This window comes from Rhizophagus irregularis, chromosome 7 (assembly GCF_026210795.1).
Source record: "Rhizophagus irregularis chromosome 7, complete sequence".
NCBI classification, from domain to species: Eukaryota; Fungi; Glomeromycota; class Glomeromycetes; order Glomerales; family Glomeraceae; genus Rhizophagus; species Rhizophagus irregularis.
In genome coordinates this window covers 2,673,774-2,695,350 of record NC_089435.1, presented here as the reverse complement: position 1 = coordinate 2,695,350, position 21,577 = coordinate 2,673,774, and the positions used below count along the sequence as shown (strand labels likewise).

The 21,577-nt window shown below is 32.4% G+C and overlaps 6 protein-coding genes across 6 annotated transcripts; 4 read left to right on the top strand and 2 right to left on the bottom strand.

Annotated features, from left to right (window-relative positions):
* Positions 1-205: 205 nt before the first annotated feature.
* On the bottom strand, positions 206-752 carry OCT59_027374 (uncharacterized protein; the record flags this gene model as incomplete). Its single annotated transcript, XM_025325644.2, has 3 exons — positions 206-384; positions 453-528; positions 693-752. 3 exons carry the CDS (start codon positions 750-752, stop codon positions 206-208), a joined length of 315 nt encoding a protein of 104 aa, XP_025180247.2.
* Positions 753-1,035: 283 nt separating this feature from the next.
* Positions 1,036-1,668, top strand: OCT59_027373 (uncharacterized protein; the record flags this gene model as incomplete). The annotated part of the gene is made up of 2 exons (XM_066136912.1): positions 1,036-1,423; positions 1,532-1,668. 2 exons carry the CDS (start codon positions 1,036-1,038, stop codon positions 1,666-1,668), a joined length of 525 nt encoding a protein of 174 aa, XP_065993348.1.
* Positions 1,669-6,660: 4,992 nt separating this feature from the next.
* Positions 6,661-7,744, bottom strand: OCT59_027372 (uncharacterized protein; the record flags this gene model as incomplete). Its single annotated transcript, XM_025331919.2, has 4 exons — positions 6,661-6,823; positions 6,915-7,281; positions 7,474-7,568; positions 7,650-7,744. The coding sequence occupies 4 exons, from the start codon at positions 7,742-7,744 to the stop codon at positions 6,661-6,663; spliced, it is 720 nt and encodes a 239-aa protein (XP_025180249.1).
* A 6,038-nt stretch (positions 7,745-13,782) lies between these two features.
* Positions 13,783-18,276, top strand: OCT59_027371 (uncharacterized protein; the record flags this gene model as incomplete). Its single annotated transcript, XM_066136911.1, has 6 exons — positions 13,783-14,019; positions 14,166-14,823; positions 14,953-15,501; positions 15,595-15,726; positions 15,798-16,244; positions 16,349-18,276. 6 exons carry the CDS (start codon positions 13,783-13,785, stop codon positions 18,274-18,276), a joined length of 3,951 nt encoding a protein of 1,316 aa, XP_065993347.1.
* A 172-nt stretch (positions 18,277-18,448) lies between these two features.
* OCT59_027370 (uncharacterized protein) lies at positions 18,449-18,844 on the top strand (the record flags this gene model as incomplete). The annotated part of the gene is made up of 1 exon (XM_066136909.1): positions 18,449-18,844. One exon carries the CDS (start codon positions 18,449-18,451, stop codon positions 18,842-18,844), a length of 396 nt encoding a protein of 131 aa, XP_065993346.1.
* Positions 18,845-18,920: 76 nt separating this feature from the next.
* Positions 18,921-19,613, top strand: OCT59_027369 (uncharacterized protein; the record flags this gene model as incomplete). The annotated part of the gene is made up of 3 exons (XM_066136908.1): positions 18,921-19,073; positions 19,380-19,457; positions 19,551-19,613. 3 exons carry the CDS (start codon positions 18,921-18,923, stop codon positions 19,611-19,613), a joined length of 294 nt encoding a protein of 97 aa, XP_065993345.1.
* Positions 19,614-21,577: the final 1,964 nt, after the last annotated feature.

The window sequence follows — 21,577 nt, the reverse complement described above, 5'->3', positions numbered from 1 at the left end:
TACTAGTTACATGTGCATTAATGAATAATTGACAGCAAAGCGTTATTATCTAGTTACATATGCATTAATGAATAATTTTGACAGCAAAGCGGTAAAGCTAAATAAAAATAGTGATTGACTATATCATATAATTAAAGTTAAAAATGCCTAAGAACGTTGCGAGCTTTGTTTCTCTGCCCGTTCTCAGTTTCATTATCACCTATTCTTATATAATAAGCGTAAGTAATTCGCGTACTTCTTCTCCATTTAGTGACCTTAGTTCGTGTCTTGTAGTCAGATAATTCATAGGCAAATGACCTGAATCGACGAATAAGGGTTCAATGTTTTGAACGTTCCCACGAGTAATAATAGAATTTTTTGTTCTTCCCGCGAAACGAAGTTCCTCTAAAAAAAATTAAAAATTAGTAACATTTTTAAATTTATTTTTATTGGGAATGAAATAATATACATACGAGCGCGAATAGTTTCCTTAACATCATTAATAGTTTCTTTAACATCATTAATAGTTTCCTCAATAATGTATCTAACCTAGTGTAACACTTTGTATTTCGCGTAATATTGTATTAAGTGAAGCTTGACGAATTTGGCGAATTTGTGGCATTATGAATGTTATGAAGATAAAAGGAAGACAAGATTGTGTGATGAGACTACTGTATTGATGAGACTATTATTGATGAGATGACCTCATTCACCCGCTGATCATGACCTATAAAAGGCTGAAAGGTCGTACCAAAACCCCACTGATGAGTCATTTGATTTTGAGCTAATCACGTGCAATTAATTATAATCGGCACCAACGAAAAAAAATCTACACTTCGGCACTTAATTAAACGTTGAAAAAACTGAGAATAAAACTACTTAGGAATTTCTGGTTTTTTTAATATATACCTATTCTTTTTTTAACAAAATTTTTATTGACATTAGTTGGTAAGTTTTTTCACTTTTCTGACGGAAAAGAAATTCTTTGTTGTTTTTTAAGTATGTTAAACATTTTCTTTCTTTTTAGGAGACTGAATCAAAAACTTTTTTGGCAAAATGCCTCGTACTATAAAACCTCGTGGTATCAAATATAGTAAATCACGAGCATTTACTCGCAATACTGAAATTCCAATACTTCAACCTATATTTCTTGAACAAACTTATGATTCAAATCCTACCGAATTTAATTTGCAACAAAGTGATGATGATGATGTTAATGATGATTTTATTGATGAAAGTATACCTGTTGATAGTGATGATAGTATTTATAGAGAAAAGCAAACTCGTTTGAATAAATCCTGGCAGTCAATTCGTGTTCAACTTAAAGACGCGTTAATTGAGTTGGAAAGTCAATGTAATGTTGAAGAAAATATATGTCTTTATGGAAAATGTTATAATAATGAACTATTTAAAATAATTACAGTCGATTGTATTTATTTTGAACGTAAGTTAATTGTTATTTGTAAATATTTATAAAAATTTTATTAATTTATTTATTTATTTGTTTCTAGATGAAATTAAAAAACAATTCAATTTGTGTAATTGTGAACAGTTGCGTTAACACGCAGAACATTATTTCCTGCTTCTCCTATAAATCCATTAATTGCATTTGAAATAAAATTATTGGAATTTGCAGAAAAACTACTTCTATTAGCACAAATATCATATGAAAGTTTTGTATTGCTTTAAGACATATTCATGATAATAAAGTATGTATAAATGAATTTTAACATTTTTAACAATATTTAATTATTAATGATATTTAATTAAAATTTATAGCTTAGTAGCCATAAAAATATTTATAAACCTTTTATGTCTACTTTTAGACAATATATATTAGTTAAAAAAGAAAAAATTAAGAACAAGTGGTTAAGAAACTCTGTCCTGCATGTCCATTAGTAAGTATTTATTGATATTCTTAATATAAATAATTACATATACTTATATTTTATTTAGAAAAATTCATGTAATTCAGGTTCTTTAAATAGATTAACTGTATGTTTTGATGGATGTTTCCAATTACGACGATTAAAAATTGGTGGAAATGATAATACAGAAGAAGATTATTATTCTAAATATTTTATTTGATTTTGAAAAATTATATTTACAATATTTACAAAAAGAAAGTTCTGGGGTAAATTTTGATTAATAAATATTAAAAAGTTGAATTTAAATTAAATATTAAATAATTAACAATATGTTAAGAAAATGATCCATGTATGAAAGCTTTTAAGGCAGCAAATGAAAAAAATTCTATAATACTTTCAAATGCATTGGATATTAGTGGAGTTGTTGGTACAACATGTAAACATGGAATTCCAATGAAATTTTTAATATAAAAACAAGAGAAAGGTATTTATTTTTAAATAAATATTATATTATTAATTATTGTTATATTATTAGATTAGTATATTCTTTATTTTTATTAAGTAATATTTTAGATAAATTTGGATCACAAATTAATGTTATGTATGATATTGGATGTACAATGGCCAAACATTTAAAGGTAAATTATTTATAATATTAATAATTAATATAAATATATAATTAATTTATTATTAATATTTTTAATATTAATAAAACAAACTATGTATGGAGTATAACTTGACACAGAGCCCTTTGGGATTACTATCATATGATTCTTCTAACAATATATGTGTAAAGTATCACAAAAACTTTAGGCACAGTAAATTAACAATATATGCGCAAAGAATCACCTGTCATTGAGCCCTCTGCTCCTCTGGGAGCACTATCAAATGACTCTCCTAATAATATATGTATTTTCTCGCAACCCATATTAGAAAAAAAGGTGCAGTAAAGTTTCGTTTAATTTTGACCAGCACTATTCAATAATTTCAGCCAGAACTTTGGATATAATAATTCGGCACCCAAGCTGGCATAAAACTGGCAAACTAATAGAACATCTCTGGCTCCCTGCAAGTTCCATGACAGTTCCCTACCAGTTTCACGATAGTTCCATAGTGCCAAGCTGGATCCTCGAATCACATGTCCTAAAGATCGGCCAGAATTATGATATAGTGTCAGCCAAAATTAAACGCAAATTTACTGCGCCACCTGACGTAATATTTTTTACATCATTTCGGCAAAACCAAATAGGCGCCATAAAACTTAGCATAGAAATTGGTCCTAAAACTGGCACAGTGAGTCAGAATCTTCATTATAAAAGCCGGATCTCAAAATGGTATAGTGGAACACCCTCATAGAAGTTGACCTACAAAGAATCAGTAACATAAATTATAGTGGAACCCATTTATTAACACAGTATGTAATGAAAATAGAAGCATTCAGATTATTTGGTCATAGTTATATTTAGATTATTTAATCACATGATCTCAAATAATAAATAGGAAAAGGTCTTGACAAGCAATTTCAAAGGTAAGAAATATAGTAGGAAAAATAAGATGGTATAAAAAAATCGTCTCACTTAAGTTATTTAATTAGATTATTTAATCATATTCAGGTTATTACTTTTAGATTATTTAGTTGTATTTAAATTATTTAGTTATATCTAGATTATTTAGTTATATTTAAATCATTTAGTTATATTTATATTATTTAGTTATATCTAGGTTATTTATTACTAAATAACCTAGTCTAAGCCGATTATGACTAAATAATATAATTATATTATTTAGTCATAATCGGCTGCATTCGCTCTGGACAATATTTTACAATAAAATGGTATTTTAAGACAATACTCATACTGAATTTTAAAAATATTGTTAACACAGAATCATAGTGAAAAATAATATTAAAAATATTGAAATATTGTCTAAATGAAAAATCTATTGTATATTATTGATACATGATTTAGGTGTCTTGTTTCAAAAAGTCTAAAAAGTGTGATCTACATAAATTTGACGTTTTATATTTCCAAACACGGTAATGCACACAAATCCTTTGAAATCTATGAAAAAGATATAAATAAGCGAAAAATTTTCATATTGAAGAAAAATAATTAAAATTCAATTAAAAAAAAAAAATAGAAAAAAGAAAAAAAGAAAAAAAATTTTGATAGTTTTCACATAATTCAAACTTTTAAAATTAAAATTTTCTAACAAAATGAATCAAACCGAAGTTACCATTAAATTATCCATTCCATCTATCGCAACTGCTGAAGTCACTGAAAAGCCGAAGGCCATTACTGATTGTACAGTCATGTAATAAATTAATAACATTTTGTAAACATCTTCATTTTAATGTATAGTTAAATAATTATTTTATCAATATGTCTATAGTCTACAACTTTTAAATCTATTTATTTTTAATATCAAATTTAATTAATTAGTTTACTTGTGTTATTATAATTATCAAATTACTTAATAATTCGAGTCACTATTCATATTTTATATCTTTTATTCCGTATCCTATATAAATTTTATTATTTACTATTCACTTTATTTTTACTCTAAACAACACCCACATTTCTCAACAACGTTCAACAACGGTACTATAATCAAGAACAACAACAAACCTTCGAAGATTTTTTCTGTGTGTCGACTGCGACGATATGTCAGTTCGTTCTCAACAACAAAAGGAAAGATGGAATCGTCAATAAGAATCCTCGAATAATAGATTAAACCATTTTTCTCTTGCATACAAGGAATAAGAAAATTAATCCTACTATTATTAAACGAATTCAACATGTGCCTTGAGAAATAGTGAAAAGTTCATGGTTCACGCCATAATACGGAAACTGCCAAGTCCGTAAAACCTTCAAAAATTGGAAACGCCGTAAAAAAAGAAGAAGAATCAACGGAAATTACCTTAACCTACACTTCCTCTCAGTACTAGATGAGTTCAACCCCAAATAAAGAAACGCTACGATTGTAGCAGCTTACCCGATTTTTATGAACGTGCAGATATCTCACATGGTGATCACTGCGGCGATCATCGAAGGTGTTACAGTACTAGACGATACTTTCTTCGATATTTCAGAACAAGACAGCAAATTACTTTCACAACCAGATTTGTTCCTTCAAAAGAACTCCACACTCCGATAATGATACATCAGTGACAGTACTGTTAGTATACAAGCGGAAACTATTACGTTTCCGCTCACACTTCAGCACATGGACAATTATTTCCGTACCAAAATAAAAACAATATCAGGCCTATCATAACTGTACCACTCTACCTGACAGTATGTGCATATAGCATCCTAACCTTTTTTCATTTCCCTTTTTTTATTTTTTTAGAATGAAAGAACAATACATTGGATTCGAGCGATTATTAATCATTCATTTAGATGATTATTACATAGTTTTTATTTCACACGCCCTGGTGAGAGCTGTAATATTTAATGTAGTGCATTATAGCTAGTCCGACTTCCCCTTCCAACGGAGAAAAGTCATCCTAGGGTGACTTTTTTACAGTTTAATTTTGTACTATTCCGAATTAAATTATGTAACCTCCAGTAGTCGTTACTGATAATGTATTTCTCTGAAGTAAAATAAAAATTAAATAAAGAATACAAACGCGTTATCTGCTAACTTTTATAAATGGACCAATGATTTCAATATGATAATTTGATCTTAAGAACTGAACGGTGTTGACAATTATTTCTTTACAAGTATGTGGTACGGCTGGTCCCTTGTTGATAAGAAAGTGAAATCCTGGCTGGTCGTCAAAGGGTATCCTTGCATTATTCCTAAAATCTATTTATTTATTTATTTTGATATTAAACCAGATGAATTTGTTAGTATTTTTTTTAAAAAAAATTGATATTTAATATTATATATTCAACAAAAATTGCTCATTTTTTATTTACGTTTTCATTTCTTCGATTATACAGTACCTGCATGGAATTTTGTGACCAGCATAAGTTAGCTTAATTAATTTAACATCCTACTTGTCTTCGGTCACTTTAAGAATTTGCGACCATTAATCTTTACGTATAATTTACCCACCAAACAAAATCCTTTTTTTATCTTAAATATCCAAGTCACCCATTTCCTTCACAAAAATCTAATTTCAATTTTTTGTTATATTGTGAATTATTTTTTCCGTTGCTATATTTTGGCAAATATAACAAGTATGTGTTCAAAAATATTTTGTAAAAGAAATTAATCTGTCGTACAAACACCGTGATTAATGTGGATTTCGTCTGATTTGCAACATAGGATAAATAATCATAATTACGCTTATTTTAATATTAACTCCACGCACCAGAATTACATAATGCCGCCTGGTGTGTTGTTACCTTTTTTTTGTATTAGTACCTTGAAAATAATAATTTAGAGAATGAAATGGCATATAGGGGAATGTAAAGTACAAAGAAATATTCTATCGAGTAAGTTTTTTTTACATAAATTATTCATTAGTTTGTATAACATGTAATTTTTTTTTTTCCACTAATAAATGGTTTTAACTGAAGTTCAAATTGAAAGTATTTACGGCTATTTGGTTAATTCGATAATTCAAGATCGAATGAATGATATGGAAGCCTTAAATGAAAGTCTAAATAATTATTTTTCTATTTTTGATCTTAATGAACATTAGCAAATTTATATATATATATTTTTATTATTGCAGGAAAAAATACAAATGGTCACGCAAGTTAAAGAAATATAAGATTACGTGCAAATTGTGTAAATAATAATAGAAACACAAAATTTTTAAAATTAGGTAGATACAGTATGTCATACATATTAAATTACTTCAATAATCAGGAGAATATCTTGGAGATTCATCACCATATGCTTGATCTTGTTTAGGTAAATTTTGTGAGAGGTAATCATTCTCTTGTTCATATTCTCCAACTGAAGCAGATTGATAGGTTGGAGAATCAGGAATTTCTTGTCTCGGCTCTTGTCTCAAAGAACTGGGAAATGGTTCATATATAGAAGAAACATCGTAAAATAATTGATTCAAAATTGATAAGATGGAGAACCAGAATTGGAGACGATACATACCTAAGAGAATGATCATCAGAATTAAGTCCATATACGGGATTAATTTGGCCAGAGTTTAGATAAGAATCATCGTTTTGGAAATATCTTGGTGAACTTTCACCTGAAACATATCTGGGAGAAGTATCATCATTTTGGGAATATCTTGGTGAACTTTCATCTGAAACATATCTGGGAGAACCATTATCAAGAAGGTTTCCTGGTGTGATTCTATAAGTCCTGTTAGAAAGATTCTCATCAGAGGAACGAGAACTTTCAGGTTCATATCGTGGAGAATTAAAAGATGAAAGTGATGTAGACGATTCATTATAAATGTTTCTAAAAATAGAAGGCCCAGAATATTCAATACTAATTCCCGTTGATACTTGTGCTATTTAACAGTAAATAAAAATGAAATCATTGATTAGAAGAATTATTATTATTAACTAGGAAACGGGAAGATTTCATTGGGTGACGTTCACGTGGCGGACAGAGAAATTCACGTGATCGATTTTTTTTTCATAGTGTCCTTACGCTTCGCTCCGGACAATAAGATATATGGTATAAATAAATTTTAACATACGAGCAAACGTTAAAATTTTTTGAATAAAATCAACGTGAGATATGAGCATACGACGACAACAATATCTTGTTATTCCAAGAGCTTCTAATGCAGCACTTTTTACATTTGATAAAAGGAAATAATATTAATTTAAAAATGATTTGTGTGAAAATCAAATCAATTTTAAAAAAAAATACCTTTCAGAATATTCGCTTTCTAACATAGTTTGATAATGATTCCATTTATTAGCTAATACTTTTCCACAAGTAAAACAACGAATTGGAATAATCATCTTTATTATGAAAAGATTGAGATTATTTTTTTTTTTAAAAAAAAAGAATGAGAATTTTTTGAAAGACAAACTAAATAGAATTACATAATCATTATTCTGATGCGAAACTTAATTTGTTACACAATGAATATTTACGTTTGTTTTACAATATATAATTTGTAATTGATGTTTGTCTAATTTCAGAAATATATACATCATTATATTTTTCTTAAACGTGACTTTACGGCCGTATTTCGTAAATTGCATAGATTAAAAAAAATTTGAAAATTTGATCGCAAATTAATTTATTTACGAAATGAATGTTGCAAATTATTCCTTTATTTGTAATTAAATATTAAAATAAGACAACTATTATTTTCTACCACCAAAAAGCGCTGACATAAATTAATTTTTTTATAATACATCTTTTAATACTCATGCTAAAGAATATTATGAAATATAAAAAAAAAATTATTTCATGATAAAGATCTCCCGAGCTTTATTTTTCTTAAATTAGGCTAAAATTTCCTATTGTGAGAAAATAAAGCAATAAAGCCGATTAGTATAAGTATATTAAATGAGAATTTTAAGAGTTCTTTAATAAATCATTTAAAAATAATTGCATGGGCTAGATTATATATCCATAATCTCTATACAGTGAGATCAGAAATTTGTTTTTTCTGGTTTAAAATAAAAAAAAAATGATTAAGTGAAATATCTCAAAGAATTTTAATAATTAAATCAATATTACTGTTAAAAGCACGAAAAATAAATGGAATTCTCTCAATTTGATCAGATTATCCCAAAATAATCAACCACTAATGATGCGATGAAGGACTTTCATCACGATCAAGATCCCTGAAAGGTCTGTCATAACGATAGTTTAAAAAATAACTAACGCTAATATTATTAATGTTCCAGACTTCTCCAGTATTATTTAATTGGTACTTATTCTTGAACAAAAATCCATAATTTCGTCAATAAGTGAATAAAAATTTTTGGAAAAAAAAAGTTTTTATGAGATATCAGAATTCAGAAATATTATCGATTATTATTTATATCTTATTAATGAATTTAATTAAAATCATTGTATTTAACTAACTTGAGTCGATGATGGCGTAAGTATGTAATTTGAATTAATAATATAGGATGTAAGTTTAGTTCATATTAGGATCATGCCAATCTTAGTGGACCCACTAAAAAGGTGCATGATTTTGAGTTATGTACTGGTGTAGTATAATTTTTGTGGATTGCAGAAATCTGCAATGGCACTAAAAATTACTGATCAGCTGACTGAATAATATTACAGAATTTCGCAATCCGCAATAATCATAATCTATTAACGCGTATCTGTTTCAATTTTCAAATTTTTTTATTTTATATACACATATTTTATATCAGAAGTTTTTGCAATCTTTGGCATTCTTCTTATATTTTAATAAATAAATAAACTAATAAAATAAATTAAATATAAATTGTTAAAAATTACTCGAAAATATTTTTTTGAAGATTCGAAAAATCCTACACTTCGGATTATTATATATACAGTATACTGTATATATGTATTTTACCTACAAGATAATAAAACCATAAAAACTATAAAATAAAATAAAACAATTTTAAATAAAAAGGTTTGTCATAATAATTTGTTATTAAATTATTAAATTTCATTGCTATTATACATAAAATAAACGACGTTTTTATTTTTTGGATTTTTATCTGTCAAAACAAATTAACCAAAATAAGAAGGTTTACAAAGGAAATCATCTGACTTACTAAATAAGTGATTATTGTCCGTGCTGATTTGTAAATTTAATAGTAAATTTGATGTTACACAAAGTTACAAAACATCATTTTCCGCAAAATGTCGTAAATTTCATTATGTAATCGTCATGAAAAATGCAACTATTTTTATTCAATAATAGTAATTATTTTATTATTGTCATAAGAACACAAAATAAATAATCGGAAATGTCAGAAATGGGAATAATAAATTTCATATAATCCAATTATCACTTATAGTTGATTAGAGTCCGTCATCTATTAACAGAACCCGAGCAATATATAAATAGATAACAAGAGATCGGGCCAGAACTACATAATGCTGCCTGCCATTATTGAAAGACCTACCTACACGTTATTTGGTTCATTCTATGCAAACTCTTGCTCGAGGTTCTCTGTTAACTCTATAAATAATCATCATTTAGGAGATAATTGATTGAGTGCCTTGGATCACGAGGATGAATTGTGGTGGCGTTATTTAATATATAACTTATATCCATCCTATAATCCCTGTTCAAAAGGAAATTGGTTGTATGCCTGGGATCAGTGGTTCTGGTGCTATGAAAGTATTTGTTTAGTATGTCACGTGGTTAGTGAATTCATGTGGTTAAGTGAAGAGCCTCACCTTCGCCCTATGAAAAAAGTCTGTGTGATTTTTGTTGAAAAATCATTCAATTAAATTCACTACAATTTCTGTATATTTGACCATACAATAATTGTGCTAAAAATTGCAATAAATCACACAATTATTGCATGGCAATTCATTCAATAATTATCCTATTTTTGACCTGAATTTATACAATTATTGTGTGATTTTTGAGCCAAATTTTAGGCCATATTTTAGGAATTATAGGTTAAATATTACAGTAATAACAGGCAATTTATAAAGTGAAATTATGAATTTTTATTGACTTAAAATATAAAAAATATACACAATATTTCATAAATAAAATACTAAATTTGATATAATCATAAATATAAAAATTTGTAAGAAAATAAAATAAAATAAAGTATGTTAGTAACATGAAAGTAAATTAGTACTAGTATCAAAGAAGAAAGTAAATTATTAGTGTAAGTAAATTATTAGTATTAAATAAAAAAGTATGAAGTTAGTGAAGAAAGCAAATTAGTAGTGTTAAAAAGTAAATTATTAGTGTTAGTAATAAAAAAGTATGAAGTTAGTGAAGAAAGCAAATTAGTAGTGTTAAAAAGTAAATTATTAGTGTTAGTAATAAAAAAGTATGAAGTTAGTGAAGAAAGCAAATTAGTAGTGTTAAAAAGTAAATTATTAGTGTTAGTAATAAAAAAAAAAGTATGAAGTTAGTGAAGAAAGCAAGTTAGTAACATTAAAATGTAAAAAGTTAGGAAAATAAAAAGATAAAGAACACAAGTTTTTCTTACCTGATATTTTAAAAGAAAGTTGAAGAAAAGTTAAAAGGTTAAAAAAACATAAACAAAAACATTTCACGTCGTCATATTTATTTTGACGATCAGATCACGTGATCAACATATATAATTTTAAGAGTTGATTTTTACCGCATAATTCTGGCCAAATTATAATTCCAGTCAGAATTAATTTTGTAACCTAATAAAAAGTTTTTAACTTTTTTTTAGTTACAAGATAATACAAAAATTTCACCAATGGGTCTGGAAGATGCCTGTTTATAAGCAAATATGCAATTGAATTTTGTGTAACATTACTGCATAAATCACTTTACTTAGGAAAATGTATTTGTAATGGTTAAAAGTGGTCTATTTGACCCTAAAAGTGGTCAAATGTAACCATACAGGTAAGATGGAAAGTAGTATAGTAGGATTATCCAAAAATTGCTTTCCGTATATCTATTTTCAAGTTGTACAATAATCACAATTTTTATTGTACAAAAATTGAATGTTTTCTGTATCCTAAATTTAAGTTGTATAAAGATCAAACAAAAATTGAACATTTTCTATATCCTAAATTTAAGTTATACAAAAATTGCATACTTTTAATATGCTTTGAAAAACTTCATAGCTATTTTTATCCAAAAATCTGCAATAATTGTACAATTTCCACACGAACTTGAGCAAATATTGTACAAAAATTGGATGATTTTTTTTCATAGGGTCGAGATCTTCCCAAAAATCTTTTTATACCTGTATAATAAAAAAAATATTTAATACTTTTGTTACATTTTACTTAGAAAAGTTATATATTTGTATTTACTGTTAATCACGTGTTTTATTCACTGTAATGCTTTTTTTATAAGTAGTATTAAAAATAGCATGAAAAAGAGTAGAAAGATTAACGGAAAAAATTGTATAACTAGCTATAAACAACGTTTAATAAAATAATAATAATAATAATATATACACATATACATTTTAAAAAAAATTATTACAGAAAATTAAAAATAAAAAGCACGAAAAAAAAGTATTTAAATACATGTGTACTAGATGATTTTCCATGGTAAAATTTTTTTTTCAATTATTAATAAATTAAAGTACGCTCAAAAATTGGGTTTTTTTTTGAATGAAATTCAAATATCTTTATATTTATATAAAAATAATTTTCTTTTTGTTATTAAGAAAGACGTGGAAATAGAGTCTCATTATTCGGAGATATACGTAGAATACTCCCACGATGGTGTCAATAGTTAAATAAATTTCCTGAAGTAGACTAGCGGATTCCATGATCGAAAACACAAAACAAAGAACTATTTTAATTTATATTTAACACATTTTAGGTAAAATTATTATAATAAAGGTTAAATATTTCATATGATGCATAAACTGTAAAAGACATGTGACTCAGTGATGTGAGCAGCCATACTTATTTTGTCCTCCTAATGCGAGCGCCATCATCGTAACATGTCGATCAATTATTTATAAATTTGGGTTGTCAATAAGACCAGACTTACTTTATTAGTAAAAACGAATATTAATATGGATGATGATCGTTGTACACAACATTGAAATTGATTCGGTAATCTTACAATTTGTCCCGTTCTAAATCTTAATATTACTTGTCTTCCTTTATTTACCACTCTTTCATGCACACAAGTAATACGGCTAATAAAAAAAAAAATGATTTTAGCTTTTATTAGAAAAAAGATTTTTCATTTATTCCACGAAATTAATAGTAAAATGGTCAAATCACTAGTGATTTAATATACTAAATAATTAAATTAAATTATGTGGCAGAGGTTTAAAATAAATATTCGTCTTCTATAAAAGTTAAAGTTCAGAAAATGTACTATCTTTATATTAATAATAAATTTTGAGCTTTGATTTGTAATTTAATAAATAACTTTTATTAATGTTATTATACGGGGGGGGGCAAGGGCAGTTCCCACTAGAGGAGTACGCTTCCCAGAGTGCCTTCTTGCTATATTACTTTGTATTCTTTTTTTATTCCTTGCACCTCTAGCTCATTAAAATTACTAATTTGTTTTCCTGCCTAGCTGGAGACTCCGCAATCTCAGAAATACTAATTTGTAATCTTACTTAGCTAAACTCTTTGGAATTGTATAAATACTAATTTGATATTTTATTTAGCACTGGTTTTTTGAAAGCAAATAAGCTTACTGTATGCGGAACGAAGTGGAGCGGTAAGCAAATTGTAAATACAATAAGTGGGCAAATAGTGTTTGCAGTTTGCGGAGCGAAGCGGAGCATGTACGCAAGATATGGTATACAAATTGCCTCCCAATAGCATACTGCTTAGGTAGCAAGAGAGAACAAGCATGAGGAGGAGCAGAGTGACGATGAATGCGCGTTCGATATAGGAGAATAAGTATGAGTAGGCAAAGCCCTTTAGGGCGATGCCTATAAATACGCATTCGACGGGAGGGGATAATAGCAGGAATATGAGCAAAGCCCTTTAGGGCGAAGCGAATATGGATGCTATTATCCCCGACCCATATGCTACCTATTCTAATGTATGCTATATATGAGGCAAATATGAATGCCAATGTTGCGGAGCGAAGCGGAGTATGTAACCAAACTATAAAGCAAATCGTGAAAGCATATAAGATCACTCATGTTTCTAACCGGCAAGACAACAATGTCTGCTGGCCAATGTTGCAAAGCAAAGTGTGTAGACCTAGACCCATATCTGCGCCATTAGGCACATTTAGTGAATTGTCGGGCGGGGTAGGTGGCCTTTTTCTTCGTAATGCTCAGAAAAAGATAAATAGTACTCTGCTTCGACATATATGAAGGCAGGAGGAGAATTAATTAATTGAATAAAAATTTTCTGAGGATATTATTACACCGTGAAAGATATTCTATATAAGATGTCATCTCGTCAAGCTAACCAAGCAAATATTCGTAAAGAAATTCGAGCCAAACTTGCAGAGCTTAAAGGAGTAACGTTAGACGTGATACCATACCCACGTTCCAATGATTTGCTTGCTAAGTATCAAGAGGAAATCGCACAACTTCAGGTGGTATCTGAGGAAAAAAGAAATGGAACGCATGATGTTTCGCAAAACAAATCTATAGATGAATTGGCCGACTGGCTAGCGGGTCCAGTAAAGGGTTCTAAGCCAAAAAATCAGAAGAGATACTTCCCACTACATTTGATGAATGGGCAGACAAGCAGGAGTGGCTAGGAAAAGAAAATCCAGAACGGCATGAGAATGGATCGATTTGGTGGTTTTCAAGATGAATTCCAAAGTTAGCGCCCAAAAAGGTAAAAAATGAAGATGGATTTGAGTACTGGCATCTTGCTAGAGAGGCATATAAACCACATATAACAAATAATTATGCTAAGAAAATTCGGGATCTAATGGATGATGAAGAAGAATATGTTATTGGGGTGGCTAATGATTGGGAAATGGGTAGAATGGTAGAGCAAATACAACTTGATAAATCTGGTGCCTTTTTGGGCATAAAGGAGGTATGGGTTCCAGAAGGAAAAGAAGAGTATCACATGGATCCTCATGGATGGCCATCATTGTGTGCTCATTTTTATGGGAAAGCCAGCCTGGATGAACTTCTATTAATAGATAAAAGGGGGTGGTTATCCTGGAAAGATTCATATGCGATTAAACTTGATGAGTATCAAGACGAGCCATATAATCTTGAGCTAGAAGGCCTGCCCTATACATTACGTTTTCAGTTCATGTCATGTCCACGTCAAAAATTATATGGTCCAGGAATTCATGAAGATGGAACTGTATGGTGGCATAGTGATGAATTAGTCGGAGTTAGCTATAAAATGGCATCAGAAGCTTGCCGTCTTCTTTATCATTCTACAGAGTATACACTTTTTACTAGACTCTACACATCTGAAGGTATAGTCGAAGAAATGGGAGATAAAGGATGGCATTTCGGTAAGAAAAAGAAAGCCGGAAGTCTTACTGGAGAAGAAATTACGCCAGGACAACTAAAGGGAATTAACGAATTTTTAGTATTAAAAACCTGAGAGTATGTTAAGCATATTTGCTATGAACTTCGACCAGTTCCGAGACCACAAGGACCACCAGGACCATTTTATGATGGCGACTTAAATTGTATCGTAGCAGAATTACAACGACTAATAGAGCATGGAGGAACAAAGCGGGCCATAGGGCTAACGCCAGCTCGTGAAAGTGCCCTTGCGAAATTTAATGAAAAGGTACGAGCACCCGGCTGTACTTTAGATGATTTGCATATCCTTGAAAAGCCGGAAAAATCTGGAGGTATAGGGATGAAAATCGTCATCAAGGATATTTTAGGTAACGAAATGTGGAATAGTGGTAGGTATCTTAAACAACGTAAGCTAACAGTATTTTGCCATAATAATCATGCATGGACAGGAGGTATACCTGAAATGCCTCGAGTATCTTCAGTCTATGATATGGACTATGAATGTGAAAGAGCACTTGTTTCCGCATGCACGAAAACTAAGAAGGGGGAGGTTAATATCGATGAAAAAAAGATTGCTGAAGCTCTTATATCATTTGTCGCAAGAAACCTTCCAAGAGCTACAAGAATATGGATTGTAGGTAAGGAGATTCTAACTCATGAAGGTATTCTTTATCGTAGTTCTTATGAATGGAAGAAGCTGAACGACGCATTCATATGTGAAAAATCGCAATCCATACCTGAAGAACTTTTATGAGGAGAAAATGTAGATATTCGTCAATGGATTGAAGATGAGTATCAATCTAATACACCGTCTCCTTCAGAAGAGCTTAAAGCTGAGTTTGATAAAGTCTTGAAATCATTAGGAGGCGCCCAGTCTTATCGATTCCGTTGCTGGCGAGAAAAAGAAGCTATTGCGCCTACGCCTAGAAATGTTGTAGAGATCTGGCATAAATCACAGGTGGAATCAATGGTATGGAATGCACCAATAGATCCTCCCCCAAGCATATTCATATAGATCTTCGTGGAGCGTATCTTGGCTGTGAAGATTCAGAACGAAGTGCATCAGAAGCATTGCCTTGGGTCCGACGATATGGATTCCCAGAAAGGATACAGCGACGTGCTCAAGTTGACAATATAGATACTATTCGCAACTTGACAGGTATTGTTCAGCTTATAGCATGGGAATTCGCTCTAAACTTGCATCCATTTACAGCAGGACTTATTGGGCAACATCTTGCAGAAAAAGAAGGTTGGATACCAACGCCCTTAGTCGATTATTTGCTAAGCAGAGGATGGCTTTCAAGCGCAACTCCAAGAGAAGTTATATATAGCGTAGGTAAAAAATCCCGTATTGAGTTTCCACCAGATCGTGATTTAGCTGTTCGCTTCGTGGGCTCTTGTGCACGTAATGCGCAAGTAACATCCATTTTAGTTCGGGATATAAATGAAGCGGATATGTTAGTCAACTGGCTAGCAAAAATAAACACCGACCAAACTGGACCCGAACAGAGCAAGGAACTTTAATCAAGTATGAAGGTGATGAAAAGCGTGGGCAATGGTTGCATATCCGTTCTTTTGTCCTTGCCTATACCCATATTGCTGTACTCGAACAGCTAAAACGTTTTCCGATAGAAAATGTACTACGAGTATGTACAGATGCCATTTACACCACAGCAATTTCCGAAACTATTTTAGATGAAACTGTTGTTGAGATGGGGCAAAAATTACTCCCCGATTTTGATGAAAGCCTCTTTGCTAAAGCGAAAAATAGTGCAGAGTTAGAAGAAGTGCATGCGAAATATGAGGCTGAACTAGATAAAATAAGAAAGCAGTATGAATCAGCTATTGTTCTAGAAACACCAGAAATTAAGTATGGTCAATGGCGCAAGAAAAAAGAGGGATATACTTATCGTAAAGAAGCATCATCCTGGGCTATCAATTATAAAGGTACACTAGAAATCCCTCCAAGCGACGCACCCCCTCTTTCTATTGATTCGAAACTAATAACATTGCAAAAAGTTTATCTAGTTGGCCAAGGCGGTAGCGAGAAAACAACACGAGCCATTCGTGCATTCCCTGGTCGAAAGGTTGTAGTTCTCACACCAGCAAATTTGCTTGCAGAATACCATAGAAAGCAAAATCCAGGCTTAACGGCTATGACATACCATAAGTATTTTCATCTAGGGGCAACACCTATCGATGAGTGGGATCCTGCATGTCTTGGAAAAAAAGCTCTAGCCGAAATACTTATCTTTGATGAGGCATGCATGATTCCTAAGAAGGTATTGCAGAGATTATTGTCATATGCCGAAAGTCGTGGATGCCAAAGTATTATGTGTGGAGATCCAGGTCAACTTACACCATGGGGTGATAAAGAAGGTCCGCATAAATTTCTTACCGAGTGGGCTGATGAAGTAATCTGGTGCATGGACGATTATCGTGCTTATGATCCCGAACTTAAGGCATTAAAATTACGCATGTGGATGAAAGATGATATGACCCAATTGCAAGAATTCCGTGAGGCTTTACCTACAACATCATGGAAGAATGCACTTACTGAGTGGACTCCAGAAGATATTTGGATTTGCTCCACAAATGATATGGGTATGCGAGTTGAAAGTGCATTAATACAGGCTCATAAGTCACGCTTCCTCAATGTACCCTCAATTATCCGTTTTGACCCAGATGAAAGTATCAAGCATATGTATCGTATCCAAGGGAAACCTGTGCAGATCCCGGGTAGCAATGAAATTATCGAAGCATATGTTGGTACGATGATAAATGTACCACTTGAGATAGTACTGCGTGGACTTCCTGCTGAGTGGAAATATGCCGGCTGGGGAACAATTCATCGAATCCAAGGACAGACTGTCGAGCCTCCGAAACGTTGTTTCATTGTGGACCATAGCCTGGAAGGCTGGATTAACAATGCCGTATATACAGCCTGCAGTCGAGTACGATACATGAATCAAATGATTCGAGTTAAACCACCAGACGGTGTCCTTGAATATATCGAACCTACTGAACTCCAAGCAACTCCTTGTCCCCAAATTATTGAGGCAAAATTAAGACGCCATAGGCTAGATGATCGGAAAAAGAAGCGACATTTTCCAAGACCGCTTATGATAGCTGAGGATTGGGAGGTAGATGATAAGACTGATTTGATTGAGGACACTACGGTATGTGAGAATCCGCTCTATCTAGCAGAGAATGATGAGGAGAAAGCTATTCCATCAATCACGCCAGAAGAGATAATTTCTATGGCATATCAGCAAAAGAAAGTTTGTAAGGTATGTTATGTTCCACTCTTATTCCAAGGCTATCCGAAGCGCCATCCGCAATCATTTTCGATTGATCGGATAGACGATTCTGAGGGTCATTATCTTCAGAATGTAAGACTTACCTGTCTCTGGTGCAATGAAAGACACCGCCGTTAAAGCCGAAAAAAGAGCTATAAGGGCCAAGCTCCCAGAGAAATATCAAAACGAATATACGTCTTACATGTCCAGCTCATCCACATAAGCTAGATAGTGACAAGTAGTCAGATCGCATACATTATTATATTATATTTTTTTTTTCTGGGGCAAAAAATATTCAGTTATAGAAAAGATGGTAGTCAGACGAAATGATACCTCCAGGACCAAGCATTTATCAAACAATAGGATGCCTAGCGAAACATATTTAGAAGATGAAGAAGGTGCCAAGCTACTGGTTTTAACAGACTGGCTAAAAAATAACGTAGGTGCTTTATTTGTGCAAATTAAAAAGCTAGAAACAACTGTAGAATGTATAGAAAATTATGTAGAAGAGAAAACTGGTGTAGAGCCAGGTAAAGAGATTTCATCCGATTCAGATTCATCCGATTCAGATTATGAATATGAGCCATGCGAAGCGCCTACCAGCTCAGAAAAGAATATTTGCAAAGTAAAGTGTGTGAAGAAAAAATCCGGCAATAAGAAGGCGAAACCTAGAAGGAATCCAGCCCGAGCAGTACGATCAAAATAGTCCGGAGCATAATCAACTAATTATTGCATATTTTTTTTCTCAATAATTAGACTAATTTCCGCAGTAGAAGGTAGAAATGGAAAGCGAGCGCCAAGCCGAAAGGATCCCAGAGGGACCAAGTGAAAAAGATTTATCCAATAAATTACCTAGCGATCCGGAGGAGCTAACCAAAGTATTCGAGAAAAAATTAGAGGCGCTAGAAAACATGGTAAAATTGTTTAAAAGCGATGTGAGTAAAATTCCGATCCCAATTTCCCCAAGCAGTTCGATTAATGCTAGTCCGGAGAAATGATCATCAGCTCGGAAGAATTGCTGAGCCATGCACTGCGCCTTCGACCAGATTGTGCGACAAAATAAGTGGATCATCAGTCAGGTCTTGTGCGACATATTAATTTTCACATATCGAAGTTATATACTAACCAGTTCCTCTATTTTTTCCCCAAACAAATGAGAGAAAATGTGAAGGGAGGTCTAGTTGCAACACAGGACCTACTCTAAAAGTAAATACTGACGGCAAAAGCATATGTTATGAAAGGCTGAGGGACTTGCAATTTCGAGATCGCCAGGCGTAAGACCAACTATGTATCTCTTCGGTAGATCTACATGTGAAAAGGTATGAGGATTCCGTTTACATGTGCTTTCATAGAGCTCTTGGCATCATACGACAATGCTAATCACGCCTCATACCTCCCTAACTTTTTCCCAGCAAGATATAAAGCATGTAAGGGCATGTGGAAGTTCACCCAACATCCCTGCGAAAAAAAATTAAGGTATGTATATGTCAGAAGTTATGAATGTACGGGAGCGAGTTTTTCTCACCATGGGTCTTGTATTTAGGAAAGCAAGATGTCTGATAAGACCAAGGAATCTGATAAGAACAAGACTCCTGACAAGCTTGACAAGTTTCTCGCTGGTGGGGATATTACTCTCAACTGTCTCATTTCTGATGAGGGAGTGAACGATATTTTCGAAGTAACGATATCTAACGCTAACAACAATAGAGTCTCTTCTCTCGCGGAGGCAGTCAAAACCCGTCGTCCAGATCGATTTCAATATATAGATTCGACCAATTTGGCTTTATATAGGGTCGCATTTATAGCTGATAGTGTCATAATCAACAGCTTAAGAAACATCAGTGAATTTGAAGTAGAAGGTGCAATAAGAATGGAACCGCAAGACACAATTTTTACTCATTTTCCTATACAACCCCAACGTATCTTTGATGGTGAAATGGGAATTAATGTTATCGTGTACCCTCCCGCTGAAAGGGTGCCGGAGGTACTAAGCAAAGATAGTTAGGAATTTTTTTATTCACATCATGTAATAGCGATATAGTCGCATTTTTATGTATTGTAGGCCGACTTGGTCCCTCTGGGACCCTTCCGGCAATGTTTTTATTTCATAAATAAAGTATTATTTTATCGAACGTATATGAGAAACGGTCACGTGTGATGATGTAATGCCTGTGCGACATAAAAACCTATATTAACGCCCAGTATTCCCGAACATAAATAAATTTTTATCCTACTCCGGAACGTAACACTATTTTTGTCCGAGCCAAATATCCCTATAAAAACGTAACGCTATGTCTACCTCAACAGCTGAACACGACTCTTACTTAGTTGAGAACTGGGATACAGAAACCCTTATCGATTTTTTGAAAGAGCAGAACCTCAAGCTCGATGACGATGACTTGGGAATACTCCGCAACGAAAAAATTACCGGCCTTTCCTTTCTCGACATGACCAAGGACGATTTTAAGGAGTGTGGTTTGAAGATAGGACCAGCAACACTTCTCGCAAAAGAGGCCAAGGCCCTCAAAGAAAAGCCGAAGCGTGCGTTCTCCTCGTACAAGAGTTTGAGTGAGGTGTTAGCGAAATACGGTATTGATGGCAACGGTACAGACACTATCCCGCTTTTTTCACTGCAGTCATATGAGATAGAGGATACTAACGAGCACTTCAAGCAATGTATGGCGGAAATATTAGTCAGGCTGAAAAATTACGGAACTTTGGTTGTGGATAGCTTGGAAGCCATGCGCAATGAGTACGTTGTGGCCATTCTTCATTCCGCTATAAATATAACCAGGGATGACACAGGGAAAGAATTAAGTATGAGGCCTGAATATGAAGTAATAGGTGAAGAAAGCTCTGGGCGGGTTGATTATGCGATCAAGGTGAGTGATGCATGTCCGCACTTTTTTTTATATGATATATAAGCCATACTAACGCCATACTTTATTCTTCCTCCGGTCAGGATGTCGAGAACCTTATTTGCATTACGGAGGACAAACCACAGCGGAATGTAATCGAAGGCTTCGCTCAGAATATCAAACAGCTCGAGAGTTCGTACGAAACGAACAAGAAGAAGAGAAAGCGGGGCGATGGGGATGACTACGATTATCTATATGGTATAGTGACAACAGCTCGAGACTGGCACTTCCTGCTCTATACCCCTGGAAGAATTTCTCAAGGAAGCAAACTTCCGTTAAGCATCGAATTTTCCGAAGATGCTTTGGATAAAAAGTCCGTGGAATATCAAACGCTGTGTAATGGCGTGAAAAAGGTTTTAAGTGTGGTGGTAGGGATAATAAAGGATAGGGCATGTGCGGAGGAAGAACCTGATAGGAAGAGGGTGAGGGTAGAGGGATATCGAACGAAAAAATAATCGCCTATTTACATGTATATTAGCCTAGACGTCATGTATCATGGGTAATATCCCGATCTTGTATTT